Source organism: Ctenopharyngodon idella, chromosome 22, assembly GCF_019924925.1.
Source record: "Ctenopharyngodon idella isolate HZGC_01 chromosome 22, HZGC01, whole genome shotgun sequence".
Classification (NCBI taxonomy): Eukaryota; Metazoa; Chordata; class Actinopteri; order Cypriniformes; family Xenocyprididae; genus Ctenopharyngodon; species Ctenopharyngodon idella.
In genome coordinates this window covers 11,917,792-11,930,790 of record NC_067241.1, presented here as the reverse complement: position 1 = coordinate 11,930,790, position 12,999 = coordinate 11,917,792, and the positions used below count along the sequence as shown (strand labels likewise).

The 12,999-nt window shown below is 35.6% G+C and overlaps 1 protein-coding gene across 1 annotated transcript; it reads right to left on the bottom strand.

Annotated features, from left to right (window-relative positions):
- Positions 1 to 4,300: 4,300 nt before the first annotated feature.
- hoxc11a (homeobox C11a) lies at positions 4,301 to 8,183 on the bottom strand. Its single transcript, XM_051881147.1, has 2 exons — positions 6,545 to 8,183; positions 4,301 to 5,261 (listed from the first exon to the last, which is right to left on the bottom strand). The coding sequence occupies exons 1-2, from the start codon at positions 7,371 to 7,373 to the stop codon at positions 5,029 to 5,031; spliced, it is 1,062 nt and encodes a 353-aa protein (XP_051737107.1). The 5' UTR covers positions 7,374 to 8,183; the 3' UTR covers positions 4,301 to 5,028.
- Between the last annotated feature and the right edge of the window lie 4,816 nt (positions 8,184 to 12,999).

The window sequence follows — 12,999 nt, the reverse complement described above, 5'->3', positions numbered from 1 at the left end:
ATTACTTGTAATATATACACACTACATAAATATGTTTTTCAATTTTAGCACACATTTCAAATTTGGGAAAAGGTAACACTCCGTGTTCGACAATTTCATTATTATGCCGTTTTACCAAACTGCATCGAATCAGCTGGAGGAATGAAAATACACCGAATGTACAGGGGAAAAACGTAAAACTTACGTATTTTATGGGTAATATTTTCTATCGTTTACAATAATTTATATAATTTTAAACATTTGTATTAACCCTTGGACTTGAATGGTCCTTTTGCATTTCTCAACGAGGCCTGTGACCCAGCTTGAGACACGGGGCATTGTTGTGATTGGTCTGTTCGCTTGTCTATCACTCAGACTTTTAATACAAACAAATGCACTATCTCATGACAGAATATAAACGTATAGAGTTAATTCAGTACGTTGCATGATATGGTCTACTATGTACACCAATATTTTTAACATTATATTTTACGTTTATAAATGCATACGTTAACACACTTTTCTTAATGAAATGCACATTATTCAAAGGGATTAATAACCTGTGTTTGAAAATATGTGTTTATCAAAGAATATATATATATATATTTGTATGATTGCATATCAGGTATAATTGCAAGTATATCAGGTCAAGGTTGAATAGAAACCTGAAATTTAAAGCAAAAATATGTCTTAATGAATTACAGGTCATGCTGCACCAACACTCGCGCAGTGACTTTCTGATTCCAGATGCCATGACAATGAAAACGTATTCCAGAAGTTACATTTACACACTTAAATTGTAGTAAATATTGTTCAATATAATATTATGTTTTGATGAGTATTACGTGTCTAGAAAAAACGAGAAAGTGTCCAACGAAAATATTGAAAATACTTGTACATTATGTATAATGGATGTATGTATATTATTTAAATGTAATGTATTTTTAGTGTTGCAGCGAAAGTATTTTCTTGAAAAAATGTCTTGAACAAATATATTATTAAACTGTATTTACTTACTGTTGACTTAAACGTTGTCTTAATGTAAGTAAAGAGCGTGTGATCAAATGTTCTTTTGTCTCTTATTTCAAAACAGATTATTTCATAAGATGAAATACAACAACAACAAATCAACATTACAAAAAATAAAAATGAAAGTGAACTGGTGCAATCTTATTGTATGCTATTTGTATAATCTATTTCTCTTTTTGTCCGTGTGCATGCCGAAAAGAAAACATGGAAAGGCTTTGAGGCTTTTTAACAGAATATTTCTCAAACATCCCCTTCTCTTCGATTGACGTTTGTGATACTATTAAATGTCGACATGCAGCTGTTACAGAAAAAGCTAATCCCCTTTACTTTCGGGGCCTATCACACAGAATATTGAATTGCGCAAAATTCGCGTTAATTGCCGAAAACAAAAAAGTGCATAGACTGTAAAAGAAAAAAAAAAACAATTAGGAATAGCTTTTTCATACCCATATACATATTCCTATATATTAAAAAGAATTTCATTTTTATATTCGAGTCTTCTCGATGGATGCTTTACCCTGCTAAAATAATTGTTTTTGAGCAGGTATTGATTTCTGGTCATTTTTTAAGGGACATTACATGCATTTTAGCACAATTTACAGCACAGTGCATTGCACAGGAAAAAAAAATAGTCGTCAAAACGACTTTGGAAAGTGAAACACAACATCCAGTTTCACCACGAAGGCCTCTACGTTGGCCTTGAAACGAAGGAAAACAGGGTAGGGTACTCGATGGGTATTACGTGTCTGTTTGGGAACTAAAGCCACCCATAAAACATATTTCCAATTTAAAGCGACCCGCTTTTTAACCGTTTCCCCTCACCAAACAGGCGTCCACCCGCAGAGGTCTATGGAAATTTATGGTTGATGCATGTAACGTTTTAAAGACATTTATAAATCAGAGAGTGGTAATCGGAAAGCACATCAGCATAATATTAAATTTAATATCACGAAAGACCATACAAATGACTAGTGGGCACCAGTGGCGATTGTATTTACAGCTTTTCATCACATACAGGAGTGCGGAAGTAAGTATAAGCGTACAATGAGTGTTAATAGGCTCAAAGTCCACAACTGTACGGCTTGAAGAACAAACAGCAATCTTTCAGACCACTCATATTGGAAACTGTTTATGTTGTCATTTCCAACATTTTATAAAATCTGATGCCAAGAAACGTGTCTGATTTGTATGTTATTGAAATACGGAGTATTATTTGCCAAATGGGACAATTAAGCATTATAGGCCTAATAGAAAATATTAGACTCTTGACATTCTCTTACCACTTCAAAATGTTAGATTGTTAGATTAACTTTGTAAAACTTGTTTTTAACATATGTTTCTGATAGATTATGTTGCATTCTGGTGATTTGTAAGTAAAAATTGAATCCAGGTTGTATTTACATCCAGTGGTAACTCAGTCCACACAGTCTTTATGCTGATGCCTCTGAAGCCTCCGCCATTTTCCTTGTCGTCAGCTAAGAGCGCATTCGAAAGTGTTCCATTTCGCTTTTGCTTTCCGTTTTGCAGATATTGCTACATTCTATTCGAAATAAACCAAATCCACACAACAAAAATCTGTTTTGGAAAGTCACATTTTGTGAATTAAATCACGGCACGAAATGCAAATTTTATAGTCATTGTTCATAAGTCTACGCGCGGATTGCTTTGGTTTGGTGGCGACAGTATCTCCGGCGTTTGATAGGTGGACGTTCCAAGTTCCTGCTCTTCAGTGTGACGACGTAAGAGAATGGAATTCAGCAAATTAACTACGTCACTGAGCCAGGGCCAAGGTTGGTGGGTGTGACAAGAAGACAAGCCTTCCAGCCTTGATCCTTGGCTATGCCCCCCCCCCTCCCTTTCGCCATTTCTCTCCCACAGTTCTACAAGCAAAGATCAGTGGCAATGTATCCGCTGAATCACATCACACACACATAAGTCTCTGCATTCGGAATGTATAAAGGACCTAATGTGTTGTTGTTTTTTAATACAGTTAAATGTGTTTAAATCTCGGCAATAAATCAGTACACTAATTCAGTACGCAAGGGACCTCCCCTCCGTTTTCTATTCACGTTCAAGCATCAATGCATATATACTCCGATCTCTGTTTTAAATCTGTCAGAAATCTATTTCCTGTTACCCAGGAAAAGTCACAACCAAGCAAGCTTAAATGGTCAAGAACATGCCAAAATGTCATAAAATATTTCAAGCATGAAAATATTACATTTTACAGAGACAATAAAGTGTATTTAATGGGAGTGCTAAAACTGGAAAAGTTACCTGCTGTAGTTTAATGCGAGAGGTCAAAGTGTTGCTTCTTAGACATTCCTTGGTCCTTTCCCACTTGCGCTGATTGGTTCTGTTCTGTTCTCCACGTTTCCTGACAAAAGGGGCTCCTTGATTCCGCTTTATTACAATAGGTTAAAGGTGAAGGCCTTGACATTATTGAAGTTCAAAGACAACTTTTAATGATATCTTTTCCTTCATACGCATAAGTGCCAACAGCACACTTGCACGCCATGTTGTGACAAAATCCATGTAGTGTGATCGCATATAAAACTGCACATGGGGACAACATGCAATACCCCCTGCACCCGCAAAATAAATATCTCACCCCTGTTGGGTTTGTCTCTTAGAAGGCAAGATGTGTGCAACTCTTGATCTGAACAGATTATTCCAAGTGGGCGATATCATTTGATAGGTTTCTTGCACCTATAGACAACGAGTGTTCATTTCTAAAAGCAGCCGGACTTTCTTGTTTACTATTTACTGCGGAAGTGAACACCATTCCCCTCGAACAGACGGTGCAATTAAGTCAGAAAAAGGGCAATTTAGGGCCCTGACTTTATTGCAGTGTCTAGACTACAAGAGTGGCGATTCCATTTAGAAGGTACTAAAAGACGTTACCGAAATGCTCTCTAAATTTTTGACGTGTTCAAGAGCAATTTCATGCATCCCTTTCTTAGTCACTTTTGGCAAATGCTTTGATTTAACAAACACACACATTCTTGAAATTCTGCTAACACACCTCTAAATGTTAAATATTTTGCTATTTGCCAATTTTCATTGAAAAACAGCAGATATAGCTTAATACTGATACACTTGAACGAACGTGTGAAAGGGAGACACCGACAGAGATAGAGAGTGAGTTTTCATTACTTGGCAGTGGTCAGTTTATTTATATCTGAGGTCTCTGGTTTTTTACTGCAGTGTTTTTACACACATTCCCACAATTTTTACTTCACCGTAGACTACCTTGTGTTTTTGAAATCAAGTCACAACTGACATATAACAGTTTACCTTTATTCATGTTTATTTTTGATTAATATACAGTACACAGGCCAATTCGGATCGCTGAGCTATCCTTACGAAAAATGAGAACTTTGGGCGTACAGCAAATAATTTAAAGAATCGAACAACAAAGCTCACAAGGCTGCAAAGGCAATGTAAAGAAAAATAGCAGCAGGGGTAGGGTGAGAATACTCAAAATAACATTATATTTACATTCACGAATGCACAATGCATAATCTCTGTACAAGGAATACAATATTACAGATTGTACAAGTCACAGTTCTAAATGATGAAAACATAAAAAAGTATGACATCTCCAGATTCGAACCAGAGTCGAGTGTATGTGTTTTAATGTACATATATACAACCATAAAAGGATAATGGATACAATTTTATAATATATTATAGTAAGCTATTTTGTGACCATTTTCAAAGTGAAGATTTCAAACATTTCACTTAAAAGACGTGTCACATACATTTTGAAAAAACCCTAATCTTTGAGTACGTTTAAGTTTGTGAATCACAAACTAGAAATGCCAGTTAAATTTGCATTCTCTGTTCCCAGCCTCAGCCATTACAATCATGTTATCCTTCAAATAAGCCTTACAGTTTTAAATACTGTTGCTGGCCTTGAAACAACATATTCTAATGGTTTTAATTAGATTGATGGGGATATTTAGACATACGTAATTTGAATTGGCAGAAGTATTAAATAATAGGCAATTTCAACAATTACAGCAACGGATTCCCAGAGAAATACTGCAGCCGATCTCTGCTTAATTTCTTTTCTTTCATTCTACGATTTTGAAACCATATTTTGACTTGTCTGTCAGTAAGGTTTAACATTCTGGACAGCTGCAACCTTTTCTCCTTGTTGATGTAAACGTTAAAGAAAAATTCTCGCTCCAGTTCACGAATCTGAAACTTGGAGTATGGACATCTCTTCTTTCTTGTGCGCGGGGTACCTTGGGATAATCAAAAAAGACATCTTAAGTGATTACCTTATAAAACATTTTTTTTTTTTTTTTCTGCAAAAAAACAGAATGAGATGTTCATAAATGTACAACACATTTTGTTTTTAATTGAAAGACGAATTTGTAATCTCCACCAAAATGCCTTAATGGATTGCATCTAAGATTACTGATGTGATGAAGCAGATACAACTATGTATGTCACTCCGATGCAAAACTATCACATCTACAGCCGTGGATAAATCGTATAAAAAACAGAAGATATATATAAAAGAAAATAATAAAACTCGGTTAAAATGCAAACAAATGAAGGTTCTTGAATTGATAAAAGGGAACTTCGTTTTTTTATACCTTTTGAACTTAAAGTGATTTCTTTTTCCTGTCTATGCATTTTTTTTTGTTTTGTTTTTGCATCACATTAGGCTAATTAATAAATGTAATTCCCAAATTATAGAACCTATGACACGTGAAAATGTGTTTTCGTTGCTATTTGTAATACTACAAACAAATGCATCTTACTATGGGCCTGAGGTACTCTGCCTTCTAAATGGCCGTGAACGTTAGCTTCTCTTCAGCAAGCTATAGCCTACTTATAGTTTGAGAAGCGCCGCAAAACAAGCAGCAGAAACCTAAAATATCAAATGATGTCTATTGAAAGGTAATTACGACAGTTTTGATTGGCCTTAAGGTATATTTTGGGACATACTTTTCATTCCAAAAATATAAATGGCCCTTTAAAATAGATTTATTTCATTTATAGATAGATAGATAGATAGATAGATAGATAGATAGATAGATAGATAGATAGATCTGGGCAAGCACTAACATTGTGGTCATTGACTATATACATCAACCCCACGGTAACTCAAGTCACAGCACGTTTAAAAGCTAATAAGGACTTAGCTAGTTTACATCCGAGCTGCTAAAACAAAATTCACAGTATGCCAAAAGTAATGTTCTGCCCAATTGGTTTTTACCCCCGACAGCTAAACGAGAAAATCCCTCGCAATGCTCAACGCAAGTTCATGATCAAAGTTAGCATTTGTCACAATAGCGCGCTCTTAAAATTTCACAGACTCTGGGATAGTAGCGTCTGTGTATAACATCCTCTTTTTTCAAAGCGCTTTCCCATCGTAAAAATTCTTTTCGTTGGAGGAAAGAGCTCTGTAGGTTATAATAAAATCCTTTGAATGCTTATAAAACTCCACATAAAATCTGACCGACAAAACACCGGGCTAGTCCCTTAACCTTTCCCCATTTACAGCTTCGGTACCTACTCGAATGGCTGCTCTTGCTTGCGTTCCCGTCCTTAGTAGCTGCTGAAGTGCACGAGCCCGAATTGGTATGTTCCTCCTCATCCTCTGGGTCCTTTTCCGGCTCCTGCGCTGCGGAAACAGCTGTGGGTTGTTGGGAAGAAGTCTCTAATTTGTTCATCTCGCTCTTTTGTAAACAATGTTCTGACTGATTGTCCGTGCTACAATAAGCGGTTTCAAAAAAGCGGTCAAAACCTTGAGGGAGCACGTTGTTTTTCCCCACGCCGGCGTAGAAACCGGTAGAAGGGTGGCTAGAGTTCGGATGATGCTGGTGGTGGTGGTGGTGGCTGTACACACTCTCGTTTTTCATGAGCATTTCTGTCATGGTGGATGGCGGAAGACAGTCTCTGTGCACCAGGTCTTCTCCTGAGTAGCAAGATGCATAGTTGGTTCTGTGGTGCCATTTGCTGGACGGGTCCAGACCATAGGAAACATCTCGCACTGGTTGCACTTGAGATAGATTTGTGGAATAGGGGTATGTGATTTGTCGCGAGGGCCCCTGTGGAAGGAACGAAGAGACGGCGGAAAATTCTGGAACGTAGTAGGTGCAGCTGGGGAGGTAGATGTTGGAGGCACAGCCCGTCCTGTCCCCAAACTCGGATGTCCGGTCTTTACGCGTCTGGGAGCAGAAGTTGCCCAGATTAACAGAGTTAAACATCTTTCTCCTGTAGTCCGTACTACAGATATGATGTTTTGGATTCGAGCTGCAGAAGGAGAAAATTTGGGAAGGCGAGATGACGCGCAATCCGTCTAAGTCGCCCCGCAACACGTGATCGAAAGTAGATATTGTCATATATCAATTTGGAACACATGGATGCGTAGGAGTGGTTCAGTTGGGTAAGATCTGTGAAATTCAAACGATTAGTTTTCAAATCATGCCAGACCATGTAAAACAGTAACATCTTTTGTTTGTTATTTTAATCGTGTTTTGCAAGAACGATGAGAAGTATTTACTGTTTATGTGTTGGAGCTTGTATAGGTACTGAGTAACGCTGATTTTATGAGTCTGAGGCAACACAATTTGCTTTATGTATATGTTTATACATAATCTATGACTTTCGCATGTAACAAAACTATTAAAACTTTAAAGGAATGACTGTTAAATATGACTGGTATGATTTATTATTGTGTTGTAGTGTTGATTGCTGCACTGCTTATATTCAAGGGTCGAGTTTTAGCGCATTGTCAAGTTGCTTTTGTTCAAAAGCATAACATTTTTATGGCACTTCATTTTATTTTATATATAAATATGCGTTAAACATATATTTATTCATGGTATGTTAAGAATATATGCCTTATAGATGTCACGTGTCAGCTCCACCCAATGCTTGAATATAGTAATAGAACATTTGTGAGTTTTGTCTTTTTTTCTTGTCTTTTTTAAAATGAAATCTTTAGGAACCTATGCGTAAAACGATCGGAGATTTCAGTTTTTGCTTCTATTAACACAAAGTTAATGCTGATGCTTTATGTTTGTATTTAGATGTGGTTTAATTTTAAACCGGGGGAAAACTTTTCTCTTGGTTTTAATCAACGACACGAAAAATAAAAGCTATTAATGATGCCACTTAGATGATGTCTTCACCGTGAATGTAAAACTCTGTCTTTCATCAAATGAAAAAAATAAAATTATGTGTAACATACTATTGTGTTCGACCTTCCTTACACCCAACACTACACGTTTTGGCATTTAACATGTGCAAAGTACGTCAAATGATCCCATGGATATTTTAAATCTCTGAGACCATTTTATGAGAGGCATCTGTTTAAGGCAAAACATACTATCCAGTTTCAATATGTACCCTCCAGCGTCTATTAAAATAAGCCTAAAATGTTTTATTTTTGCCGCAGAATGTTGATAAATACTAATATTTCGCTTTTCATTTAAAACTCTTTTTTTTATTGTGAGAATCTATATCTATAGTAACTCTATACTAACACACACCCTGCTAACACTGCAGACCATGCTAATCGCCTGAAATGTATTTCAGAATTTATTAAACAATATAATTCGTGAAATAAATACGAATAGAATAATAAATAAATTCAGTATGTAGCACTCTTTTTAAAAATACGCATTTTTTTTCTTTTTTAATTAAGTATTAGTTCATGTACAGATATGTGGAGATGAAGACCTTTAATGACCGGTCAAGGAAGCATTTCACAGAGCAGCACATTAAAAACCAATAACATTTACCATTGTTTATGATTGTTTTTAATAGTTTCTCTTCACAAAGATTATTTTTCATAGGTCTATTATTTATTCAAAGCAGCTTTTCAGAGTGTCCATGATCGATTGTTAAAAAAATATTCATATCAGTTCCACTGCACATCGTAGCTAAAAAGTTAGTTGCATTTTTAAACAGAATTTTGTTAGATTGCTTGCGTATTTGTGTAAAAGGTATGTGGCAATGACTTTATGAGTCCTCTCTAAACTGAGCCCTCTCAAAATTGACAAAAGGTTGGTGTGCAATATGCCTTCAACCAAGTACAAAGAAAGCAGACAGCTGTCCAGACACAGCACTTGAATTTGACCACTAAAATTCTCACTGCAGCCGCCATAAAAGGCCGAACGGCGGAAAAGCAAGAAATGCTTTGTTCTACAGAAAACAAATACAAGGTAAACAATTAAAAAGGCTCAAAGAATGAAATATCTAACTAGTAAGATATGCAATACAATGATTGACGAAAGCTGTATTCAGGTTTTAGTCAACCAGGTCTAAAAGTTATTTTGAACGAGCTCAAATACACATAGCCGTGTCACATTTGAGACAAAACTCTATCGAAAAACTGTTAATGGTCAGGAACAATATCGACTTTTCTCATTAGAGTCATGTAGTCATTCTATCCAATATAAACTTGTTAATGCGAGAAAGATTTTGCGAGATAACTACTGACAACTAACATGTTAGCCTACTTGTTTCAATACAAAGTCCACACTTGTTTTCACGCAGTGCATAACAACAACTACTACCGTGTCTATCATTTTGTACCTTATTTTGTAATATTTGTTCTACAGGAGACAAGTTTTACATGTATGTCAACTAATTCGATGTCATCATACAGCTTCAACACTATACTACTAGCTATAGGACCCTGAAATTCAACAAAGGTGCGCCCTTTTCTTTCTCTAAACAAGCACTATATCCACACAAATGCTCTGCCCCTGCTGGAGATTTGGACAATTGTTGATATTGTGATGTAGCAGTTGAATTGAAGGGGCAAGTTTAGCTGGAAAGAAAAGCTAGAAAGGCGTTTAGAGAGACATGGGTGTTGTAAATGTTTGCCATTCTCCTCCTAAAAACCATCACTGTGAAGAACCGTTAGCTTTAAGACATTGTCAATTGAATTTTTGCAATTCTTTGCAGCTGAGGTCTATAATTATAGAGTTAAAGTAAAATTATAGAGTCACGTAGCCTATTAATGTTACTCGGACTAAAACGGCGCGGCTAATGGTTCAGAATAGAGATCTGGAGAAATAGCCCGAACGGTAGCCTAAATCTCAGTATTTGCCCTGCCCCTGTGGTCAAATTCTTTGACTTTTCTTTCGTGCATCAACACAAAAATACTTTTTGCCTCATACCGATGGAAAATCGACAGAAAATGAAACATGAAATTTCAACAACTAGACCAAACAACAGTTGCAGGCAACGCTCAATAGCCCTTCAGTTTACCTCCAGGGCTAAAACCTCAGCAGGGCTAAAAAGGGAAACTGTGTAATAGCATTACTGTCCCCTCATGGCCTAGATAAATTTAATTGGATGTAAGTCGGGCTGTTAAACTCGCTCGTATGAGCTGTGAACAGATTCAAGCAACAACAAAAATGGCCCTTCTTTTTACAGAGGTCTCTGTGAGTGCATAGCTGTAGAGCGCTAGCAGAGGCAGTTGTATCAATTGGACATCGCAATCATAGAAATCCTAGAAGCTTGTTGCTCAAACGGTAAAGTCAGAGCATGGACAGACAATAGTATGGCAATCTTTGTTATATTGAGTGAAATTAATTATTTTGTTCATGTACATGTGATTAAAACAATAACTTTAGCTACAAGGGAGATGGCTAATTGTGTACATGAAAATTGAGGGGGTGCAAACTGATGAAAATTACAGATTTGAGATACGCTATAGCTATTTATATTTTTAAAAAAGAACACCGCCTCAAACACCGGTTGTAGCCCACACACACACACACAAAATATTGTCTTTGTAGCATAAGAAGTCGCATTTTTAAATGTATTAATACAACATTGTTCCTTATATACTGGTACACGTACAAAATATTATTCCTGCAATTATTACATTCCTAAACTCGACTGATACAGTAAGCCTAGTTACGGACTATTGCTTTTTGTTCAGAATAATAACAATAAAAACACGTAGCGTATGCCTCGAAAAGCGACTAAAGTGAGATGATAATTTCTTCTACTTTTATAAAAGAAGAAAAGACAATTGATGCTGTTTTCAATAACAATATTTTAAAAACTTAAATTGTACATGGGTTTACGAAGCCACAAAATGTGTAAATCCGAACAAAAAAATAAAAAATACCCACCAAACGTTCCTTGTAACCTATATTTATCAAAATATTGTTAAATATCACGGGTGCATAATGCTTGTGGTAGAAAACCCTCGCTAATTATGCTTTGATTTTCAAGAAGCTTATTACTCCACTGATAATAATTTTCATTATTTGCGTTGTGTTTTTGTAAACTGCACTGAAATGCAAATGCAACTTCAGTCACACTACTTACATGATCTAACAAGATGTTGCTTAATATTTGTTGATCAAACTGATTCGTCGACAGTAATCGGAATGGCATTTATTGTGGAAACCAGATTTCCGCCACATGGCTTGTTGATGACAAGATAAAGGTATGTACTCACAACAAAACTACTAATATGACACCGCAGGTCTGCTGCACGACTTTGTTCATAAGCAACATAGCGTTTTTAAATAACAAAAGGTCAGTACCTACACTTTTTTTTTTTTTTTTTTTGGGTAGATATAGCCTTTTTAAAACTATTACCCTGCATTAGTAAAAACACAGTAAATATTTCCAGGACCTTACTCCACAAAGCTGATTCACTCATACAATTAATATCCATATATTCGTCTGTAATCGCTGTGAAGTTGGATCCAAGATAAGCAAAATTTAAATTTTCGTTGCAATGAACATACGAAATGTTTAAGTTCGCCCTGTCCACCAAATAATTCAACTTAGTTAAAATACGTTTCTTACGCATTAGGCTACATCGCAGTGAAACTGCTATTTTTGAAAAAGATTATCGAGCAGATAATCTCTTAAGAAGGGTGGTTGTGTTATATAAATTTGTAATATGAATAGTTTTTTTTGCATTTCTGAGTTTATGCACCCTCAACGCAATTAAAAAAAAAAAAAAAAAATTAAATAAATAAAAAAAAAAAATAATTGGTTGATTCAATGAAATATCTGGTGTACATTAACTTCATATTAATGATTGAATTTTGTCTACCAATGGTATTGGACACTTGGTTCCTATGTATGGGACACACTAACTTGACCTTCAATTTGTAAGTTGCTCCCGCCCACTAAGACAGGGCTAACCGAGGGGTGGGATCGGAAAAAAGGCCACAACATTATATAAACAGTCAAACCAGTTGTTTACAAAAGGAAGTTATTTTCTTCAAAACTAAATACATAGTTATAACAACTTTCTTTCAACAATATTTGCGTCCTGTGTGGGTTTTTTTTTTTTTTGTTTTTTTTTTTTTTTTCCATTGCAACAATTTTTTCCCCTTTGTTAGTTGTATTGCAGATCAACGCATTAAAATGGGTCTTTCATTAGTATTAATGGACGTATTCAGAACGTGTTCATTAGTTTTGCGCTGTTCTGCATATGACAAGCATGTACCGATGCCTTATTTTCAGTACATATATAGTTTCTCTGTACAGTTGTGCCAAAACGCTGGATAATATTCCGCATATAATATTTTCTAATCACTTAAAATTACTGCAAGGGAATGAGTTCTAATACTATTCAAAGCAATGATATATTCTGTATACAAATACAAACATCCTACCGTTTCAAAAAAGAAACAGTCATGTAATAAGTATGCATGCTGTAGTTATTTTTATATTATTTATTTTTATTTTTGTCGTCGTGCCGAAGCTTTATAGTAACAGAAGAATGTCCCATGGCTTAGGCAAACTTTATTTAAAGGCTTGCTGATATGTTAAATGCTTCCATTTTTTTATAATCCAAAAGCAAGGCGTCAGCATCCTTAAATGCATATCTGTTATTATGAGCACTCCGTAAAGAAGGATTTTATATTTGTAAAGGCTACTAAATATTAGATACAACTGGGATAAAAGTTGACGTTGCTGCGAGTGACAATTAAACGACGCTACAGGTAAGTAAATGAATAAAAATAAAACAAGAAA

Excerpts from the sequence above, each read along its gene's own strand:
- hoxc11a (XM_051881147.1), bottom strand. The coding sequence starts at position 7,373 with ATGACAATATCTACTTTCGATCACGTGTTGCGGGGCGACTTAGACGGA. Across the intron at positions 5,262-6,544 it reads AAGCAAGAGCAGCCATTCGA|GTACCCCGCGCACAAGAAAG; the intron begins GTAGGTACCGAA and ends GATTATCCCAAG.